The 24342-nt window shown below is 33.0% G+C and overlaps 1 protein-coding gene across 5 annotated transcripts in view; it reads right to left on the reverse strand.

The window, feature by feature from the left end:
- The window catches only part of PTBP2 (polypyrimidine tract binding protein 2), a 79200-nt gene that overhangs the window by 4762 nt on the left and 50096 nt on the right, over window positions 1-24342 (reverse strand). For 3 of the 5 annotated variants that reach the window (XM_004323441.4, XM_019919824.3, XM_019919826.2), the window contains exons 8-13: window positions 23506-23701; window positions 9757-9911; window positions 8260-8293; window positions 7749-7841; window positions 325-541; window positions 146-223 (exon numbers count right to left, since the gene is read on the reverse strand). In XM_004323441.4, coding sequence (XP_004323489.1) covers window positions 146-223; window positions 325-541; window positions 7749-7841; window positions 8260-8293; window positions 9757-9911; window positions 23506-23701 — 773 coding nt within the window. The remainder of the gene's footprint in view (window positions 1-145; window positions 224-324; window positions 542-7748; window positions 7842-8259; window positions 8294-9756; window positions 9912-23505; window positions 23702-24342) is intronic. The other 2 variants (XM_019919825.3, XM_004323442.4) reach the window with 1 other exon arrangement.

The raw sequence follows: 24342 nt of genomic DNA on the forward strand, positions 1-24342 counted from the left end.
GATACTTCATAAAAATTAGGAAGGGCTTAAATACTTAACTTTTGCCCATTCCAGAATCAAAGACGTCTAGAAACAAAAAGAACTACTTGAAGAAAACTTTTACTTCTATCAAGTCACTAATTTAAAGACAAGAAAGCTTGCTTACTGAAAAAACTTAAATGCTTTCACAGTGCCCCCAGTGTTAGCAAACAGTGTTCGTAGATCCTCTTCTGCTACTGAAGGACTGGGAAAATTAGAGAAAAAGAGTAACAATTAATAAAAAATGTTTATATTTTCTTCCTAAAATGTATATCCTTAATAAACTACTCCAGCTTTAATACTTACGGGATATTGGATAGGTGAAGGGTTGCAGAAGGAGGAAAAATGTTCTGAAAATTTTTGGATCCAGGTTTCTTGAAACGATGCAGTGGGGAATTACCAAAATCTTTTGTTAGCCCTTGATCATCAAGTCCCTCTCGAGGTAGTTGTACAGTCTGATGTTTAGACAGAGTAACACGAATAATTTTCCCATACATCTTCTGTCCATTAAGATGATTCATGGCTATAAAGGGGAAGAATGCCTATTAAAAAACAGTATCAAGGTTCAAAGCAAAAATAATTCTCATTTTAGAAAAGTTGAAATATCTGAATTCTGTTATGATTTTAAAATAAATCATGAATTTACAACAGCCACTGGTGACAAAACAAGTTCATTTGCACTAGACAAGGCACTGAGGCAAAAAAGCCAGCCTCTTTTATAGAACGAAAATCCAAAATGTGAGTCTCTCTCTTCCTTGACAGTCCTGCTAAATGCCCAAGAAAGAAACTTAGTACTCATCTGTAACATTTTCTCCCTGCTGATCTATATCCTAATTGCCAAGTCCTACCATACCCATCCTCTTAATTACTCTCAAATTCATCTTCTATTTCTACACTTTTCACTGCCATTATTTTTTTTATCTGGATAACTCAGTCAGTCTCCTAATTTGTCTTGTTGGATTTTTCTCTACTTTTCTCCAATCCATTCTATACAAATCTATGTCACTACCTGCTTAAAACCCTTAGGGATAAAGTCTAAACTTACTCTTTAACATGGCTTATGCGCCTTTCTCAGTCTGACCCTAACATCTCTATCAAGCATCCCTGAAAAAACATTTATTGATGATATACAATACTAACCACTTTGTTAATGCTGAGAATCAAGTGGTAAGACAAGAACCATCCTAGCCCTCCTCACGGAACCTACAGTATCTTAGTACTGTATTCCTTGTACTTAATGTTCCAGGTGTACAAAACGTATTTTCTTAAACACTAGTTTTTTTACCTTTAGCCCCGTGTGCATGCTTTTCTATTTATAACAATTTCCTATCTCCTTCACTATCCCTCCTAATCTATTTATCCTTTAGTATTACTTCCTCAAGAGGGCCTTTTCTTCATCATCTAGAAAAGGTTCAGAACCTCACTAGATACTCCCCCATGCAGTACCCTTTATTTGTTTTCATAAATTCATTACATTTTAATTATTTATATCCTCCTTCAGACTGTAAGATACATGAAAGCAGGAACCAGTGCCTCTCCCCACAGCACACAGCACAGTGCCTAAACACAGAACATCACATAGCTACTTCTTGAGGCAGCAGTTGGGTTACTTTTCAACTAAAAGAACTGGTCTGAGATTAGAGAACAGTTATACGTTTTATGTTTTATTCACTAGTCACAACTGAAGAAAACCATGTCATAAGTCATATTGAAGGTCTATTTGACTACTCAAATCAAAGTATTAGAGTATTAAACAGAGAGGTAAAGGCAATATGGAAGAGCAGGAAATTGAGAATAAAATCCCTACTCTCAAATGTTTTAATTAGATTAGTATACTACAGTACACAGTCTGACACAGGAGATACCCGGAATTTGTTAAATCCATGCATCTTGTCATACTTACTTGTATAGAATAAACCAGTTAAATATAAAACAGGTCTGAAAAGGAAAATGCTATAGAAGTATAAGGTACCATTCCAAAAAATCTTTTTCATTTATAGCTTCCCTAATTTGTAAAAATAAGTTTACTATTCCAGTTATAAGATAAATACTAAGGATGTAGTGTACAACATGATAAACATAATTTTAACACTGCTGTATGTTATACATGAAAGTTAAGAGACTAAACCCTAGGAGTTCTCATAACACAAAAAATTTTTCTATTTCTTTTATAACTATATGAGATGATGGATGTTCACTAAATTTACTGTGATAATCAACTCATGATGTATACAAATCAAATCATTAATGCTGTACCTCTTACACAGTGCTGTATAACTGTAAAACTGGAAGGAAAAAAAAGTTTACTCTTCCTGATTTACTGCAGTGTTATACATTTTTAATAGTTTTTTCTTAGATTTTCAACTGAGGCTAATAAAAAAAATAAGCTGTCAGGCCTTAACTTCCTTACACTGTATTTCGCGTATACTTATAAAATCAACTCAATTATCCATAGTGATGGTATGTAAACTCCTTTTATAATAAAGCTTACTTGAATTATAAAATATTTTTAAGGTTCTATTAATTTTGTTGTTTTAAGTGAACAGAACTTTGCTTATGATAAAGTGCTATTAGCTATTACCTCATACAAAATGTGTTATAAGGAATGAGTTTTGGGAATAAAGTGGCATAAAGAAGTAGACTAAGGTTGTCATAAGAAAAGGTGTATTAGTGCAGCTTTTGAGAAGTTATAAAAATACTACACAAACAGTTGAGCTTTGAGATACTGAAGGGCACAAATAACAAGAGGTCCTAGGCATAGTAAGTAACTGCACCAAGAGGAGATGGATGATAGAGAAATGGGGTCAAAAATAAAGCAAAATAACCAAACAGCTAACTCAGAAAGTAACCACGTAATACGGGAGATTCTAGTCAGCTGACTGCTGATAAAAGGATGTGAGTAAATTTAAAGTGGATGGGGGTTAAGGAAAGGGGTAAATAGAATACTGGGGCTTTTAAGGGTATTAAACAATAAAAAGCTCGTCAAAAATGGACGTATATATATTGATTAAACAAAGCAGAAGGAAATGATTAGAAAAATTTTAAATGAATCAAGTTTAAATAACAGGACTCTAATATCTTGAAATCTGTTCCAAGAAATATGGCATCAATGAACAAAGCAATCAATGATCAAGAAGAAAAAAGTCAATGCTGCATAGTGGAAACGTCATTTTTGGTTGAGTATTATTTTCTACCTCTCCCTTTATCTCTGAAAATAGTAATGAATAACGAGAAATTAAAAGATGGTAAAAAAAAATACGTAGTTTACATAATGTGGAACTAGAACTGTATCAATAATTATCCCCTTTATAATTAAAAATAGTGTTGCCTCTCCCATTTAAAAAAAAATGAATCTTGATATCCACTTGTTTATTAGTCTTGTCAAAGGACCCAACTTTTAGCTTTATTTTTTTTTTCTCTCAACTGTCTTCTATACCATTGATTTCTAGTCTTGTCTTTATTATCTCTTTTCCTTGGGTTTATGCCATTACTCTCTTTTTTTCTAAATTATTTATTTACTTATTGGCTGTGTTGGGTCTTCGTTGCCGTGTGCGGGCTTTCTCAAGTTGCGGCGAGCAGGGTGCTACTCTTTGTTGCGGTGCGCAGGCTTCTCATTGCAGTGTCTTGTTGCAGAGCACGGACTCTAGGCATGCAGGCTTCAGTAGTTGTGGTATGTGGGCTCAGTAGTTGTGGCTCACAGGCTCTAGAGCGCAGGCTCAATAGTTGTGGCGCATGGGCTCAGTTGTTCCCCGGCATGTGGGATCTTCCCAGACCAGGGCTCAAACCCATGTCCCCTGCATTGGCAGGCGGGTTCTTTTTTCTTATAAATTTATTTATTTATTTTTGGCTGCATTGGGTCTTTGTTGCTGCATGCGGGCTTTCTCTAGTTGGAGCGAGTGGGGGCAGTATCTTCGCTGCAGTGCACGGGCTTCTCATTGCAGTGGCTTCTCTTGTTGCAGAGCACGGGCTCTAGGGCGAACGGGCTTAGTTGCTCCTCAGCACGTGGGATCTTCCTGGACCAGGGCTTGAACCTGTGTCTCCTGAATTGGCAGGCAGATTTTTAACCACTGTGCCACGAGGAAAGCCCAGGAAGGTGGATTCTTAACCACTGTGACAGCAGGGAAGTCCCTATACCATTATTCTTAACAGTTAAAACATTCTGTAAAACATCACTTTCACTGTACCACACATACTAATATGTACAGTACTTTTATTACCATTTAATTTTACATATTTTAAAATTCCCATTAAAATAACTTCTTTGAGACATGAGATATTGGAATTATTTTTCAATTTCCAGATACCTGGAGATTTTAAATGTATCTTTCTGTTATTAACTCTTTAACTTAACTGCGCAGTAGTCAGAGAATTTGGTCTGTATGATACTCTCTGAAATTTACTGAAGCTTGCTTTATAGTTTAGTTTGTGATCACTTTCTGTAAGCATTCCTTGTGTACTTAAAAAGAATGTGTTGGATGTATAACTATTAGATGCCTAATTCTAGATATGTGTAATTCTGTTAATCTAATTGTGCTGTATCATTTGCGTCTTGCTGATTTTTTTGGGGGGGTTTCTGCCTGACATAATTCAGCAAGGTGTATAAAAACCTCCATTATCGTGGTGAATTTGCTCAATTCTTCCTGCAGTTCTATCCATTTATAATTTACACATTTTGAAGCTATTTCATTAGGCACACATACACATAAAACTTGTCATCTTCTTGGTGAACTAATAAATCTTTTATCAATAATCTTTATCTTAAATGAATATAGGTACATAAGTTTTCTTTTGCTTATTACCTGTCAATTATCCTTTTTATATCCCTTTACTTTCAATCTTTCTACATCTTTGCACCTCACATCTCTTGTAAATAGGTGGCTTTTAAAAAATCAAATCTGTCTTTTAATTGATGAATTTACTCCTTTACATCTGTTGTTACTGTTGATACATCTGGACTTGATTCTATCATTACTTTCAAATTTCTATTTTCCCCCATTTTCTCCATATCATTTGCTATTTTTCCCTCCTTTCTTTTGACTGTTTTTTTGGGGGAAGGTCTATTGAGAGCTCCCTTCTATGAGACCAGCAATACCTCAAAGTGCGACTTAGAGTTCTCCATTACTCACAGTAATGAAGAAGTGAAAGCCAATATATACACATACTTAAAAACTGCTCAAATATCACAACACCAGAGTTACATGATTCCTACTCCCTTTACAGCACACTTCGCTAGATATAATTCAGTAGTTAAAGAAGAAGTAAGTTTACTTTTGAGATGGCAGCTACATATTAAATAAGAACAGTTGAGGCTTTCTTATAAGTAGTTCTTGAAAATATGAATTGGAGAAACAAGATAATTATTTTAACAAGGAACTACTCTTTGACATTTCCTTAGAACTCATTTACTTTAATCGCTGAAGATCAGTACACTACTTCAAAACATAATTTACAAATTATATTATTCCTAAAATATCCAATTTAAGAAAATTCCAGTATCAATTAAATAGGTTATGGTAGAAACTGAAACATCTTAATGTTTGCAAATTTTAAAACTCTAGTCTAAAATGATTTAACATGGCCTCTAAGATTTGCAACAATCCCATTCACACTTGTATACTACTGACTATACCTTGCCGTTTATTTCTCCCATACTACTTCCTGAGCATAAAAACATCTGCCTATATTATAAAACAATGAGTATTTCCAAACAGAGTCCCATGAAAACCAAAAAGAATGAGAACAGAGCCCATAAAAAAAGCATACTACATTTAAAAAAATTTCACTTATTTTTTTCAATAGCGCACCCTAGTTTTGTATAGGATTTGTGTGTTTGTGTGTGTGCTATAAAGGCATTAAAGGTGCAAGTACATATTTTTATGGACATATACTTCAAGAAAGCAAAATCTAACCTGGCAGCAATGAGAAATAATAAATTATTTGCCACTACATATAGTTTGAAACCTATAAATCATGCTATTAGTAAGTCAAAGCTTTAGTAAAAAAATTTTATAAAAATTAGGGGTAAAAGATTTATCAATGTTAAGTATTGTTAGGCACTGAACTGTATTCTCCCAAAAGTGATATATGGAAGCTTTAATCCCTCAATGTGACTACCTGGAGGCAGGGCCTTTAAGGAGGTAATTTAGGTTAAATGAGGTCACATGGGTGAGGCCCTAATCCAATAAGACTGGTGTCCTTATAAGTACAGGAAGAGAAATCAGAGCCTCAGAGGCTGAGAAAAGGCTCAGAGGAAAGGCCATGTGAGGACATATGGAGAATGGAGCTGTCTGAAAGCCAGGAAGAAAGTCCTCACCAGAAACCAAATCTATTGGCACCTAACTACTGGCCTCCAGAACTATAAGAAAATAAATTTCTGTTGTTTTAGCCACTCAGTCTGTGGTATTCTGTTATGGCAGCCCAAACAGACTAATACAAGTATAGCAAAAATTAAATTATCAGTTATCTAGTCCTTACATAAAACAAAACTAAAAATATCGTGAAACATTTGGTTAAATTCTACCTCAGGTACTTCTCAACCGTAATGATTGCGTATCCTTTATTTACATGAGGGTAATGCCACCCACAGCTCACACAATGAGGAAGAAAATCAAACATTTAAGAATGCTTTGTCAACTATGAAACAAAAACTGTAAAATGCTACTTGCAAAGTTTATAAAAACAATGGCAATGTTTTTATAAACCCACCAGAGTACAGAAGTGTACACCCACCAGAGTACAGAAGTGTACACAAGCAGAGGAAGAAGAAAAGATTTAATTAGCATCTATGACATCATCAGCACTTTTATATAACTTCCACTAAAGATGGATAATAGCTGGTAAGAAACACAGAATTTCAAACTTACTTCTGACTCCAAAGGCTAAAAGGTCTAGTTCATCATGTTCTTAGTTTGTGAGTCTCACTGGATATAATAGCAAAAATACACTAGTTTTTACCCCAAAAATGGCAAATTTCAAAATTAATAACATGAGTACACCCAATCTAAAGTACCATCATCGCCAAATCTCAACTAACAGAATTATAAGCTAAGAACATATTGACTTTACAGTCAATCACACCATGAATATGCAGCTACATTCTAGATTTATGTGATTTGGCTTTGTGCATGAATTCAAACGAGATGTTAATTAAGTCATCAATTATTTATCTAATAGTATAAGTGTAACTTGTCTGAAGTACATTTTAAGATTTCAAAAAGGATTAACAGTGGGATATTTGGTGTAAATTTTTCATTCTGTAAGAACCTGGTATCTCTAAAATACATTTCCCATGTGACTCTTTACTAAGTTTAGTTAAATACTTGCAAATGACTTTAGAAGAATTAAAATAAGACAGCGTTAATCAGGATTCCGAGGACTATATGAACTGTTAACTTTGATTACAAGGAGTATCCAGGAATGAAAAACACTAAGGATCTTTAATATGTATGTCATAATTCTTATGTGAAATTGTTATTGTAATTTTGAAGCCAAAACATTTCTTCCTTAGACTCCACACAAGAAATGGTTAAGAGGACAGCAGAAAAATACAAATATGTTCATCATGTACAACTATTCATGTTAAAATATGAAAATTAACATGACATTTTGAACCCTGGCTATTAATAAATGGCTTCTTACTAACATAAAGAGTTTGTTTATATTCACAGGTTTAGATTATATATTTGAAATCAGATTTGAAGATGTATAGATAACATATAATTTAATCTTACCCAGTTGTGATTGGTTTCCATCAGCCATCTGTATTAGAGCACTGTCTTTCTTGTTGTACAAAATCTTCACACGCTGCACATCTCCATAAACACCTTATTTTAGAGCCACAGAGAGGTAATCCAAAAATGGAATTAATTTTACGTGCAAGTCAGCTAAATATTATCTTTCTGACATATTAATGAAACATTCAGACATCAACATGATCACTCATTCAAACTCATCATTCTCACAAATGAATAAAGAAGATCAAGATTTTGAACAGTGAATTTTGAAAAGAATAATCTCTGATAAACCCTCAAAGCTATGTGAATGATATTAAATTAAAGATCATGCAAAATAAATCAGCATGCATTAAAACAAATTTTGTGTCTATGGAGAGTTTTAAATAGCAAAGAAAAATAGCAAAAGATTTACTATTCAACTTTAAGCCAAAGTGCTAGCTACAAATAAGAATTAAGGTGAAACAAAAATCAAATCAATAATAAAAGTATAGTGCTAACAATAACATACCGAAGAGGGTAAACAGACTTTGGGGCGTAACCATCTTTAGAAGGAGAGAAGAGCAAGCAGCGTAAGACAAGAAGAGAGAAGAGTCGAGGAAGAGCGGAGATGAACAGATCATCCATAACGAAGGGTGGTTCCCGCAGAATGGTGAGGTGGTCATGGATCATGGTTCAAGGCGGTTAATTGGGGCAAGTTGGTCCGAGGAACATTTGTTCAAGCACAGAAGCATGAACACAGGGAATGGAGACAGGGGATGAAGACAAGGACAAGGAAAATAAAGGATAAGACAGGGAAGGGAATGGGCATTTGGGAAAAGACAAGGAAAGGGAAGGTGAACACACAGGGAAAAGGATGAAATGGGGAAGGGAAACAGCAATGCAGAAGAAAAAAATAAGGAATTGGGGAACAAAAAAAAAATAAAATATAGGTCAGTACATAGGAAATGCAGGATTTGGTCAGAAAATGGTTGGTTTATGTACTGTACAAGAAAAACTGAGTAAAATGTAGTCATCCAAGACAAATATGGGTAAAGTACATCTATATCAAAGAGTAAATTACAGCATTTCATCTCAACATAGGGAAGGAAAGCATGCACAGGAATTTTAAACTTTGAACTTTAACTGCATAAGCATGGCTGGTTATGAAATGCAGGCAAAATTCTTAAGAGAAAAACAAAGGCACTCTGATTCAAACATTTTAGCATGCAGAACTATGGATGACAATAGTACTAAATGATAAAATAGCTTAATGTTCATATTAACAGAGGCCAATTAAAAATGAAATATTCAAATTAGGCATCATAAACTGATACATTGAGCTTCCCACATTTCATACCAGCTTCCATAGCAATCAAAATAAAATATACCAGACATAAAATGTACAACTAAAGAAAATAACTCAGCAATAAACTTTATTTAAGGGGGTGGGAGGGGTTCAGGGAGGGGTGAAGTTGAAAAATATTTTTAGAAGACAATGACTAATAACTGCAAAGAAAAAATTACTAAGAAAGACTGGAAGAGTGCCTCGTCAAGATCTTTGGAAGAACCTTCAAAGAAAAATGTATTAGAGTAGTTCACATAAAATAAGATTTAAAAAAATGCAATGACACATAAGCATGAAATGAACAAGCAAATAATTAGAAAAGGCAAAGAGCAAAATTGTTTTACAGTTACATCTGCAAATTAGATCACATTTGCCTTTTGAGAACAACAAAAAGATAAAAAGCCAAACTACAGTACTTCACCATATTTTTCTTAGGAAAAATAGGTAGTTAGGTTAAAATATATATATATATATATATAAAAAGAGATATGACTGTCTACAGAAATAAAGTATTACCTAAACAAGTACATAGATTTTATTCGGAAGTAGAAACACACAGAAAATACTTTGACTAATGAATGTACATAAAAAGAAAGGCAAGTGCAAAATGAAATAAACATGAAAAACTTTCACAAATGAAATGGAGGTAAAAAATAAACACTAGAAAATTATTTTACTAACCTCTTCATTTAAATTGCTAACCAACAGGACTGTATTGCCACCAGCTGAGACTCCAGGCATACCCACTCGGCCAGCAGCAGCTGCAGCAGCTGCTGCAGCAGCATTTGGAATAGCCAAAGGACTCAGAGCTCCTGGAACAGCTGCAACAGGAAGCCCTAATTTTAAAATAAAGCATATTTTACGAAACACACACAAGTCGTTTACAAAAACCAATTTAAGCACGATGGCTGCACGGCTTAGGGCTGACCGTTCCAAATGGTTCCTGAAAGTTAATTTTTATAACATTTAGAAAAATTAGTTGCTGATAAGTAGTAGATAAAATTAATTGGTTTCAATGAAATCATTAAATATTAGAACTAAGGTACATACCTGTATTATGTTAAAAAAAATTAAATATACAACATTCCATTTCCTATGGAAAAGCAAACACAGCATAAAGAATATACCTCCAAGTCAGAGACTTGAAAAATTCACTTCCATGGTTCATAGTGAGGAGCCAAATCTAAAAAAAAATCATCTTCAACATAACAGTAACTCACTTTTTTATACAAGTGCTACCTTCTTTATAAACGTGCTTGAAATTAGACAAATAATTATAGCTTACAAAACATATATAGTAAGTCCTTCACTTTTAGAGACAAAATCACCCTGAACATCATTATTTAATTAATTCAAGTGACCTAAAGAAAATCTTACCATAATCTGTTTTCCTTAATTCCACACTCAAATAGGTATAACACAAGTTTCTCAATTACAACACTTCCCCCGTAGAAAGAATGAGAAAAAGTCTCTATTATCACACAAGCTTTCTCTTTCAATATTTTCCTATCCTTTACCTACCAGTTTTAACATTTCCTTCTTATTTCTACTGTTCTACTTTCCAGTCTTACTGTTGTTCTGTCATCTTCAGGATTCTTCATTTATTCCATGGAATTCCCTTTGTCTCAGCATCTTTATCCGTATTTCAATTATCAATAAACTTGGATTCCTTTCATCCCTTAAATTCTTACATACCAGCTTATTTCTCAATAAATATTAGTTCACTAAAGAAATGAGTTATATGTTCTTTTTTTTCCTTCTCATGATAAAGGCGACAAACATTCAACCTACATGAAGTTAATTCATGACGTACCTGGGTAGAACTGGCCCTTAGTACTGTTGTCCCATAAGTTCATGTTTTATTTCTTCTTTTCTCTTTCCAGCTTTCTTGTACATGTCATAAGGATGTGCTGTTACCTCTGGTTTCAGACGTTACTCTTTTAGCCAAGTTTGTTTATCTTTTTACTTTACAGAAACTATGACCTTTCATTGGCAGGGTGAACAGCTCTTGAAGACTGACAATTCTTAACTTCTTTAGTTTTTGACTTACAAAATTTTTCCCTCCCAATCTCCTTTTATCTTTTCTGAGTACCTCCCCCATCAGTAGAATGGTGTTTCTCACTTACATTCTTGCTCTGTATGAGTTTATTTTACAGTCCCCCACACCACCACTCCACATACCATTTTTGCGGATTCCCTCCCCCCCATCTTTTTTTCTTATTTCTCCTCGTTTATTTTTTAGATTTTACTTTTTGTTTTGGAAATTTTCCAACATATACAAAAGTAGAGAGACTAGAATAATGAGCCCCATGTATCCACAATTGTTTACCAATTATTAACTCATGGCCAATCGTGTTGTATCTACTCGCAAATTTCATTTTTAAAGTAAATCCAGAAATAAGGATCTAATTTTAAAATAGAAACTTCTCACGTCTAATAATTACTCATGCATAATAGACTTTAGTGCCTTTTAGGATCCACCACTTTAACTATTCTATGGTATTACTAACTTCTCAATGTTAAATATAATAGCTCTCATTACATTTGATAGGCTGTTTCCATTTAACATTCAATGGATATCTTAAAATGCTGCCACTGTAAGATACATTCCTAATTCCTAGGTATGTACTCACAGTCATTTTGATCTTGCATACTCTTATTAGACATGTAGTTAGATTCCAAAACTTATAGTTCTAAGTTACTTATCATTTGTCTTTCTCTGTTGATATTTCAAGAAAAATTACTAATTCATGAAACACATATAAAACATCAATACATTTGATATATCAGTCTAAACACAACAGTCTAAACACTTCATTTTTGCAGAAAATGGTTTCTTCTAAAATACATCTCTACCATGCCAATATACAATTAAACATCATAATACTTCACCAAAATATTCAATGATGAAAAATTTATTCAAAGAAACTTTAAGTCTGGGATTTGTAATGGAGATACCGTGGTAGCACAATATTATTTAAAACATCAAGACATCATGGAAAAATAATCACTGAGAATTAAAATAATTAACATTAATTAAAAAATGGTAATTAAGAATTAAGAGACTAGGCTAAAGCCCTTTTTGAAGTGTGAGAGACTTAAAAAAAAAGAATGCCACGTTTTAATAAACAACATTACACTTTAGTAAAAATAAGACTTAATTTTCTTGTGAAAATATTCGTGAAATTTTGTGGCTCCAAGTAGATACAATTTATCTCCTTCTAGTAAGGAGATAATGGAAAGCTCAGCAAAATGTGGAATGTAAGCTATGAGGTCCCCACTGTTCTTGCTACTATCCAAATGCTACTTCATAATCTCCCTACTTCTCCATTTATTCTCACCATTCTGGGTCACTTGCTACTAAAGTCAGATGATCTATCCTCTTGCCAAATGTTCTTTCTTCATTTTAGGCAGCCCAGAGCATGATGCAAAAGTACTTCAAGAGATGAGGGCAGTCACTGTCCTTAGCACCACTAGCATGTATTTCTCTTCCACTATTTCTTCTCCTAGTCTGGTAACTTAGAAAAACTATTTCAGTCACCTTTCACAGTTCCAAATCACTAAAATGGTCTTGACGTTTTTATTGGACTTTTAAAGCCTCTAAGGATAGTTTCCACCATTTCCTTCAGTATACTCTTCTCTAAAAAATTATTTTGTCAATAAGGTAATTTTTTTTTTTAGGTTTAATCTCAGTGTTGTCTGCTACACAAAAATATAAAAACCTACGAAGTATTTCATGATGTACTATTATAATGAATTCTGAAAAGGAATTGTGCACTGTACTTTTCATATTAATGTTAACTCCTAGCTGTGAGAGAAAATACATTTACTATCTTCCCTTTGTAAAAAAACATACAAAACACGTTATGCACACTGGCTCTAATGGATTACTTTTAGCTGTAGAAATTATTTTAATTTTAATGATTTACGTCTTCAAGGCAGCAGGTATGCTGTAAAAAACACTATTTATGCATATTGAGATGGGGGATAAAAATGTGTTTTACTTTCAGTATTGTTTTAAGAATCAAATAATGTCAAAGAGCTTCATAAACTGCCACATGAAAAGGAAGGTGTCACAGGGATCCCCCTTCTATGTGAAATGATCTTCATCGGCTGGGCCACCCAGAATTTTGAGTGATTCAGCAATTTTATAAATTTCTTATATTAGTTCTGACACATTACTAGCCCCCTTCTCCCTGAGACTGATGGCCACACTGCCATGTACCTATCTGATAGAGATTCAAAGTGCACAGGGATGAAGTGATTACAAATTATGCATCTGTCTATCCCTCTATCCCTCAGGTCATATTTTGCTGAGGTACACAGACATGCCTAACCTTGTCCATTACAACTGAAGAATTAAACTGTTCTTGATAACATCTTAAATCATTTGCAAATTTTATCTATAATTTTTAATAAACTTTTACTTTAGAACAGTTTTAGATTTACAGAAAAATTAAAAATTCTCCACAGTTCTTATAACCTTGGGCACCCCTTTTCCCCCATTATTAATATCTTACTATAGCATGATATAGTTATATATCATATATATTATAAATATACTGTACTATCATACAATAGTATGATATATGTTCCAACTAATCAGCCAGTATTAATGTTATTATTAATTAAGGTCCATAAAGTATTCAGATTTCCTTAATTTGCATCTAATGTCCTTTTTTTGTTTCAGGATGCCGTTATTAGATTTAGTCATACCTCCTTAGGCTCCTCTTGACTACGACAGTTTTATCCATGCTTTTTAGAGATGCAGAATTTGTTCTATCCTTTCATTTCCTATTCTGAAACATCTATCCAAAGTCAATTACATCATATCTTTTGGTCTTAAAGTTCTTTCCCCTGTTTTTGGTCTTACACTTCTTTTCCCTGTTCAAGACATCTGGTGGTTGTTATTCTCACACACGACTGAACAGAGGATTGGTGGTGGGACTTTGAGGCCTGTTATAATTCATGTAGTATAGGGTCCTGGGTGAGGGGGGCAGTTTTTACAATATTTTATTTCCTGACTTGAAAATAAAAATTTTACCTTTGACAAGAATGACAGCTGCTATTTTTTCCTCAAACGATCCATTCTTCCTCTTCCACCAAGCTTCCCTTCAATTTTTATTTTACCTTCTAGAACCCATTTTTCTTTTCTATCATTAACAATTGCATTTTATTCAATGTGTTCCTTAGAGAAAATTTTTAATTAAAAGCCTGCTTGGTCCTAATGAAACTTATCTTATAACCCTCTCAAAAAGTCATTTTTACCTCCCTAAACCCTTCCCCAAAGGAAAGTAAAGGGTGCATTATTCATCCCACTATCTCACCACCCAATGTTACTTTCAGACTGCTGTTCTGCCGTCACCAATTAGAATGTCTTTGAGGTCGTACCATGCAATCATTTCTCATCAAAACAGCCATTAGGTCACTGGGACATTTTCTCTCATTACATTAAGACTTTGGCACCTGGCTTTATTTCTTCCTTCTATCTCAGCTCTTGTCCTCATCCTGTGATCTGTCTGACACACTGGTCTCACGATTTCTTAAAAACTTCTACTTTGATGATTTTTACTGTATCAGTCTGTTTTACCAACTTCTTTTGCTACATCTTTGATTTTTTTTCTTTTTTTGCCATTCATTTCTAACATTACATCCCCTTTCCTGACTTCGTTCTTCCATCTTATAGATCCTCCTACTCCCATACCAGCCACTGAACCAACCCATTTTTAGCCTATATGACAACCACTTCCCTTTCTGTTCTCCCTTGGCTAGACTATACTATGTCTAGAGCATTTTGGCTTGCTTGTTCCTAATCCATTAATGCTCTACAATGCCAGACTTGGATAAATCAAATCCTACATTTTGGATATGCTTTCATCTAGGTTTGTAAAATATTAGAGTGAAAACACACACACACACACACCCTACAACCCCAAACTGATTCCACGAACATTTTGTTATTTGATGTTAGCCGCATTTCCTATTCTATTTTCAAGAATTCCCTAAAAATCCACTAGACTTAAGTCCTTGTTATGTTCAGCAAGTATCTTGTAAGACTGAGATCAGAATTCCCCCAAAATTTTCAATCAACTTCAAAAGTCCTCTCTCTCTATCTGTTCCCCTTTCTTCATAAAGATACAAATGGTGAGAAGAAAGAATATGGACTATCAAAAGCTGATGACTTCAGTTCCGGCTCCAGCTCTACCCCTAAATCTCTCTGTGAGCTTGATAAAAATTCCTTCCAGTTCTCACAATGGTCCTGAAAAGTATCTCTATATTTCGTAGGCCCCAACATTTCCACTATATTCTTGATCCAATCTACTACAATCAATTCTAGGACTTAAGCTAGCCTTCAAAACAAATACTAGCTAATATGAAATTAGCATTCATTCTATGCCAGACACTGTGAAAAGTTCTCTGTATGTATTAAAACATTTAATCCTCACACTAGCCTTAAAACATGGGGATTACTATCATTATATCCATGACAAATGTGAAAGCTGAGACAGTGAAGTTGAGCCAGCTTTTGAACTGAGGATGTCTGGATTTGGACCACATACTCTTAATGATTATGCATACTCCTTTACTGTAAACATTTCCTCTTGGGCCCTGATTTGCTCCTCAACTACCATCCCATTTCTCCTTCCTTCCTACAGCACTTATTCAAAGAATAGTAAGTACTTTATCAAATTTACATTCCTAATCCATTATAATTTGATTTATACCCATTCTTACGAATAAGAATAAACTTTATGGTAACTACTAAACTGAATAGGCACTTCTAATTTAACCCTATTTATTTCATCCCTCAATCCCTTACTTCTTTACTTTCCCACAACATAAATGTGTAGTGCTTAAAGTTTCAATTTCAAGTGTTTAGCCCTCTTGCTCTCTTATACCTGAGAATCTTAAACCAAAGTTTTTTTTTTTCTTTCAGTTTTACTGAGATATAATGGACATACACCTTATAAATTTAAGGTGTACAGCATAATGATTTGACTTACATACACCATGAGATGATTATCACAATAAGTTTAGTGAACATCCATCATCTCATACAGATACAACATTAAAGAAATAGGAAAAAAATTTTTTCTCCTTGTGATGAGAACTCTTAGGATTTACTCTCCTAACAACCTTCTTATATAACATAGAGCAGTGTTCGTTATATGTACCATGTTACATTACATCCCTAGTACTTATTTATCTTATAACTGGAAGTTTGTACCTGTTGACCACCTTTATCCAATTTCTCCCCACCCCCAAGCCCTGTGTCTGGCAACTACAAATCTGATCTCTCTAAACCAAAACAACATTCCTCTGGCCTTTCAAATTCTCAACCCCACAGAACTCTTGCCTAAGTCCTAGGCTGAATTTCCTACTGTCTAGGTGGACTCCTCCACAAGTTTAATTCTTCATGAGTCATCATATTGTAAGGTGCCAAGTCCTATTACTTTTACATTTAATTTTTCCCATGTTTCTTTCTTTCCATTCTCATTTCTGTCCCTAGTTTAGATTCACAATTTTACCTTACTTAGACTAACAGTCTCCAGTATACTCCTTGGGATAGCATCAGTTCTAAGATCTTCTCTCAAACTAGTTCTTTCTGACATCACTGCCTTTCATGTTTTCCCAATTACCCTATGCCTCATTCACAACTGAATACTTGTCACTTCCTAAACATGCATGATATATTCTTCATCACATTTCTCATGCTGTGTTTTTTAAATCCTTTATTCTTATCCAAATCAAATGCCTTTGGCCCATAAAGCCCTTCCACTTTCTCCTTTGGATGATAAATTACTCACTTCATTATGCTCTAATATTACATTAAACTCTATTATATATTTCAGTTTGCCTCACATTAGAGATATTCAGGCGTATGCTGCCTCCACCAGAGTATAAACAAGATTACAAGCACAGAAACCTTGTAATTTTTCTGAGCCCCTACAGTACCCAGCACAGTGCTAAAATGACTGCTGAAAAATGCAATTAATGAATAAAGCAGGATGCCACTGAGGTGAGGTAGAATCCTTCTAGGAATGTGAAAAGCTCACAGCAATTAAGGCGGGTAAGAAAAATTCAGAAAGTGGGGCAAAAAGGAGAGGTAGATTCAGAGACAGAATACCATTTTTAAATTAAAATCAACAGGAAAAAGAAAAAAATATAGAAATTAAAAGGAAGAGAAATATGAAGTTAGGAGGAACTCAGAAAAAAAAAAAAAAACACTAAAATTTCCTGTATGTATCTACTGCTTTCCATCTTTAGAGACTGAAAACTTCCTGCATAACTTTTACCTCCTTCAGATAGAGGCACATTTTATACTATGGTCACAAATGCATAGTGTTTCTTCTACTAATTGCAGAGGTAGCAGTAATATACTTTAGAAGGCTTTACTTTGTCTTAGCCATACCACATACATAACTGTCAACTCTTAAAAATTTTTCAAGATTAAATCTACAGTATGATTTAATTTAAATCTGTCTTCTACATCCAAAGGCTGAAGTTGATTACCACTGAATCAATTTCTGTTGTTTAGCTGTTTAGCTTTAAAAATATGAACACCAGGATAAATATAAGGTTTTCAAATGTGTGACAGGGTATCATGGAAAAGGAGGAGGTAAACGTAGGATTAATAAAAGAAATTTCTTAAAGCTATAGCTGAGAACAATAGAATGGATGACCATAACAAATCAGTTTAGGACTATAAAATCAACCATTAAGAACTCTGAATGAAAATGTGTACCCTGGATAGTTAAAAAGCAGCCTATGAATAACATTTTAGTCCTACAGTTATAAGCTTATTCCATTTGAGAAGGCGGGTAAATAAGTAAATATGAACTGATGTAATAATGTATTTCTCCTAATGTTTATGGCCCATTATACCTCCAAAGTATGAAGTATACAATTACCACCAACTATTTCCTTTGCTGAGAAGACAAAAAAATTTTCAGATTTAAAACATATTAATTCAAATATTATATAAAATGTACTTGGAGTTAAATAAATTCTTTAAAGCTTATTGCTTCAAGTTAATTCATGATTCACAAGTAAAAATGTTATCCAAATTTTAAAATGAACAATTCTATCCCAGCTCTTGCAACTTCCTCTTTAAAAGAGACATTTTAAAGACAGAAAGTGGTTAAGACTCTGTGCTCCCAATGCAGGGGGCCTGGGTTTGATCCCTGGTCAGGGAACTTAGAGCCCGCAGGCCGCAACTAATACTCGACACAGCCAAATAAATATTTTTTAAAAATGAATAAATAAATATGAATACACAAGAACACGTGATCTTAAAAAAAAAAAAAAGATGACACTATAAGGAAATAAATAGCCAGACCAATCCAGATTGTGGCATTTTCTTAAAGAATATAACTAGGTTTCCACAATAAGTCAATGGAACTGAGGGTTGGGGCAGAGGGAGAGGACTTTAACAGAGTAATAGACATTCAGGAGACATAACTACCAAATGCCATGTGTGGCCCCTGAGAAGATCCTATTCTGAACAAATCAATGTTTAAAAAACATTTTTTGAGACAACTGGGGAAATGCAAGATTGACTGGGTATTCAGCAACATTAAGAAATCATCATCAATTTTGATAGGTATGATAATCAGGTTTTAATCAATTTTGATCAGGTATGCTTGGTAAGAAAATGTCATTACTTTAGAGAAATTATGGTTATGTTTGAGATGACTTGATGTTAAGGATTTGCCTCAAAATACAACAGAAAAAATGAACAGATAAAACAAGTGTGGGAACTAGTGAATTGAGATAATGGATATGATAACTGAAGTCTTTGATAATAAAAACTTAAAAAAAAAAACACCATGTAAATAACTCATTCAAAAGTAACAAAAACAAAAGCTTTCAGAAGTCATTTAAAAATAAATTTTAAAATATTAAGTTTAAAGTAAGTTTTAAAAAATATTTTAAAAACAAGTTTACTTGTTAATTTTATGCATCATAAACACATAGAAAAGAAAACCAAATTCAATTTAACAGCTAAACACTGGAATTGTACCGATACCAAGACAGATTTACATGGCTTGAATAAAGAAAAGTATTAGAATACTGGCTCAATAGGTATAAAGTATGTTTTTATGAGAACACTAATAATTTTGCTAAAAAACTAAAATAAAGCACCTAAAAAATTACAAACTTTCCTCTATAGTAGTAATTCTCAACTCCCACTACATCTTGGAATCCTGGAATCTTAAAAAATTAGAAACCCACTAATCATTAGGGATTCTCAGTCTAGGGTAAGACCTGGTAATTCTGATGTGCAGGAAAGTTTGAGAAAAACTGATCTACAAGAACTACATATTTACCCTTATGAATAAATGGTTGTTATATCTGTTCTCAATTATCAACTATTTTCACCTCAAAAGATATCCTATACAAAGTTTGTTTTGCTTTTCTGTTAAAACCGTATGATGAGAACGGCTGCTACTTATTAACTCAAAATACACAGAAGGCTCTAAAGTAAGTATTCTTTGTACATATTATCTGCATTAATTTTAAAAATGTAGACAACATGATCATGAAAAATTAATTACTTCTAGCAGTTTTTCTAAAAGTGACCACCCCTTAATAAATTAACTACACTTCTTAAACATGATAAAATGATCATTATAATGACATCTCAATTTATAATCTCAAGAATTTTTGATCACCTTGTTCTCTGATGTAGAATACGTGAATAACTAATAGTCTGCCAAGTTTGTGATTATGTATTTAAATGTCAGATTTCTAACTAATTAAAAAGCCCTCAGTCTCCATTCTTGAATAAATTACATTTTTGGAGACACTGTGGTCCCTAGCACTAAAAAAATGAAGCCGAGAATGCTAGTCTTAAAAAATTACTGTGTAAAATGAACCAATTAAAATTTATAATACTGATTCCAAATTAATTAAATTTAGTCAAGTGCTTAGATATAATATAAAAATCATACAAAGTAACGTGAATCCCCCTAAATATTTAGCAGAAAAGAATTATCACCTAGTATCTGTGTTCTTACAGAATCTTTGAAATAAAAGGATACCGAGCAATTATTTCATTTTGCACAAGTACTGTTTGAGGAAGACTCAAGCAGGAAATGGATCCTATCAATATTAGTTTGTTGTACTCTGAAGTCACCTGACTTACTAAATATCACTAGAAGTAAATAAACAGAGAAAAAAATTTAGTCACCATTCCAGAAGGCATGACCTCACTAACGTAACAGTGTATGTCACTATTAAGAGTGTTTGATGACTACTTTAAAAAGCAAAACAGTAAGTGGTTCCTCATAAAGATAACGGTACCCACCAAAGGTGTGGGGGGTAAAAAAAAGTTACCTTAATGTCCTGTAAATGGAAAGGTTTGGATTGTGATGAATTATTTTAAAATATTTTTCCGTAACTAGCCAGTCTAAAATGTAAGTATAAAGTTGAATGCTTAGTTCATACCAAATATGAACATAATATCCTTAATATACATTTTATGTTTTGTACATCCTAATAGAAAGAATCCAGACAACCAATTCAGAGACTTGTAAGTACCTAATAAGCAATGAAAAATTATAAACTAGTTCATAAAATAATAACAATTATAATAAGCTGGTAGAGGAAAAAGTACAATAGCCAGCCTCATATACAATTCATGTTAGTTTAAATATCACCATTCTAGAAAGAAATCTGCAACAAGATTCAGAAGGCTTTAACATTTTCTTTGACCCAATGATTCTAGTTCCAGGAATCTAGTCTAAGTAAATAAGAGACAAAAAAGTTATGTACAGGTGTTTGTCACAGCACCATTTATACTGATGAAAAGTATGAAAGTAGACTAAATGTCCAACATACTTCCAAAAGTATTATATATCCACTAGAATGTTATGAAGCTATTATAATTATCAATTTTCAAAAAAATTCTCAGTAGAATAATTCAAATAAAATAGTGTGATTTTAATTTTGTACAAATATGTATTTACATAGAAAATAAGAAAAAAATCAAAATATAAGTTATCTCATAAACTATAAATTCCATTATTTGATTTTTAAAACTTATAACTCACCCATTTTCAAAAACTATCTGCAGACATTTAAAATAAAAAAACCCAGTTGTAAGATGTAAAACCATTAAAACAGGTAAATGATGAAGTCATTTAGTAATGGAAGGTGAATTCACATAGTTTCACCACAAAATATTTTCCTTGTTCTTATCAGGCAGAGCACAGAAACAAAAATACAGACATACCTTGGAGATATTGCAGCTTTGGTTCCAGACCACCACAATAAAGCAAGTATTGCAATAAAGTGAGTCACACAAATTTTATCGTTTTCCTGTGCATACAAAAGCTATGTTTACAGTATACTGTAGTCTATTAAGTGTGTAAACATCATTATGTCTAAAAAAAATGTATATACCTTAATTACAAAATACTTTATTGCTAAAAAATGCTAACCATCATCTGACAATGCAGGGTTGCCACAAACCTTCAATTTGTTTTTTAAAAACAAAAACAAAACAGTATCTGTGAAGCACAATGAAACGAGGTATGCCAGCATATTATATTAAAATATTCAAGACAGAGCTGGAAGAAGACACCAAATTTATTTACTAAGAACTGAGCAACTTTACTCATAATCTTTTAATGCAAAAATGTAGAACACTTGAAAAATGATAAAAGCACTGAATAAGACAGAAGTTAGTTATGGTGTAACTTTATAATCTTTTATGAGACTTATTATTACTTTAAAAAAATTCCATCAAAGCCATGAGATTACAAGGAAAACGATGATGAATTCCCTCTAACCATGACTCCACCCAGAATCAAAAACACATACAAACTCATCTAACTACACCCAAATGAGCAAACACACATAGCTCTTAGGGTCCAAGAAAGTGATTACTACGGTCATATGTTTGACGCTAGCTGAAGTTTCTTGGTATTTTACCCTTGTTTCTTTAATGAGTTGCATGTAATATTTTAAACTTCTTAGAAACTACTATAAAAAATCTTGTTGTCATCTTCTACTTTGGTTATTTTAAGGATTAAATAATGTATCTGCTAAGTGACTTGCAGAATGCCTATGACATAGAAACTATTCAGTAAATGCTGATTTTTGTCTTTTCTATAAAATAATTTCTATCAGTTAAAAAAATTTAAGAATTCACAGTAACAATTACAAGCAAAGGCCATGTATCACTCATTACTGTCTCACTCTTGACTTTAAAAAATGGTACACCATAGTCAATATTATCTACTTACAAGCCAAGTTGAGGGAATAAAGCCTTAAATTAGCCCCACACAGTGATAGAGATTCTCTCAAGAAAGAATGTTACCAACCTAAAGAATCTATTATGGTCCTGATAAACTGCTATGACTTGTGCTATATGTATTAGACAACTAGAATAAAGGGTCAGTTTTGTCTAAAATTACCAGAATTAATTTCACATATCAAATGCTTCTCTTGTGCATTAGTGTGTCTCAGTTCATAGATGTATCACTTATATTACATATTTATAAATGGATAACACATGCTATATATTCACAGTAAGTAAATATCTATTTCCAAAAATTACTTCATTATAATGCTTTTTCTTTTTTAATTGATAAACATAAACTGTAAGAACTAGTTTGTGACTCATCAATCTTGGGTTCCATATGTACAGAAACAACTCATTTAATGATAATCTTACAAACTTCAGAAACCAAGAATTTCCTGAATACATCAAATAAAACTGTAAAATTTCATCTTAAATTATAAATCACTTATTTTACTTACAAAATAACATTTTCCTTTATTTTTTCTTCATCTTGACTCTGTCAACTATTAGTTACAAATTTTTGTTTTGTTTTGTTTTTGATTAGGTGGGTCAAATCCATTGTAGAATGAGGTGAAATACAATGATTAAGACAAAATGCAAATACTGATAAATACCAAAATAAATTTTATATAAAATTCTTTCTAGTTAAAATTGTTTAAAAGAGAGAATATACTATGCTTTGAAAAAATTCTATACACCTACTCCCATTATATGCTGCATCTGTTAACTTTTCATTGTCTGTGCAGTGCTAAATTGAAACAATTAGATTGGCCCTAAAGAATATGCACAAGGGGCCCTAGACAGCATGACTTCAATTTAAAGTGTAAATATTTTATTAAGAACTCAACAGTATTTCTTCATTAGAGCTTTTCCTCTTCTATTCTGGGAGAGAAGATGAGAGTGGTGAAAAAGAATATAACATATAATTTTCATTATACTTATGAACTTAGGGTTTTCTTCCAACAGCATACATATGCTTTCTTACCTGATGCGGGGAGAAACCTAACATAATTTCTTAAATTCGAAAATGGGAGATTCATTATACTTACTGGAGTTTAACAGGCACTTTCCCATTTGGCAAAATGGGAGAAAAGTGGTACAGACAATAAAAATCATACCTAAGAGAGATGTCTCCTTGGCAAATGCTGCAGCAATAGCTGGGTCCAATGCAGGTTGTCCATCCCCAGATGGAAGATCAGGTCGAGTATAATCCCTACTTTTATCATTGTTGTATTTTACATTCAAATTCACAAGTTTGGAAAAATCAATCCTTAGGGTACAGCAAGCATTATAAATATTCTGACCATCTAGGGCCTGTAAAAGTGAACAAAATATATCAGCAATCTTAAGAAATAAAAATTAGAAAAAGTATGACTTTGACAATGAAACTCAACGATGAAAAACTGCACATAAGTCACCAGGAAAGGGATCAAATTCCATACCCTGTTCTTTACTATTCCAACCAATATATACTGGTTTCCACAAATACTACCTTCTTTAAATAGAAAAGTGTTATCTAAATCTAAAATGTAACCAGTTAAACATATGTGCTAATACTTTTAATTTTAAAAATCTGCAAATATTTTAATTTAAAAAAATTAACAAGGGTCACAAATATAGTCAGTGCTGCCAAAGTAGTACCATAATAGTCTGCACAATACTTTAAAGTTAATTTTATTATACACATATCTTTTGCTGTATGGTAACACTTATAAAAATTGGTATAGGTATAAGGTAACTTCTGTTTGATGCCACATTAAATGAGGTGCCTCAAGACAACTAAATATCACTATGATGCATAATAGCAACTACCATGAAATGAGCAAAAACTCTTGGGTTGGCCAATAAGTTCATTTGGGTTTTCCATAACATCTTAAGGAAAATCCCAACAAACATTTTGGCCAACCCAATATTATCTTCCTTAACCTAGGTTGTTCAACCTGAATAACTTTTAA

This window comes from Tursiops truncatus, chromosome 1 (genome assembly GCF_011762595.2).
Source record: "Tursiops truncatus isolate mTurTru1 chromosome 1, mTurTru1.mat.Y, whole genome shotgun sequence".
Lineage (NCBI taxonomy): Eukaryota > Metazoa > Chordata > Mammalia > Artiodactyla > Delphinidae > Tursiops > Tursiops truncatus.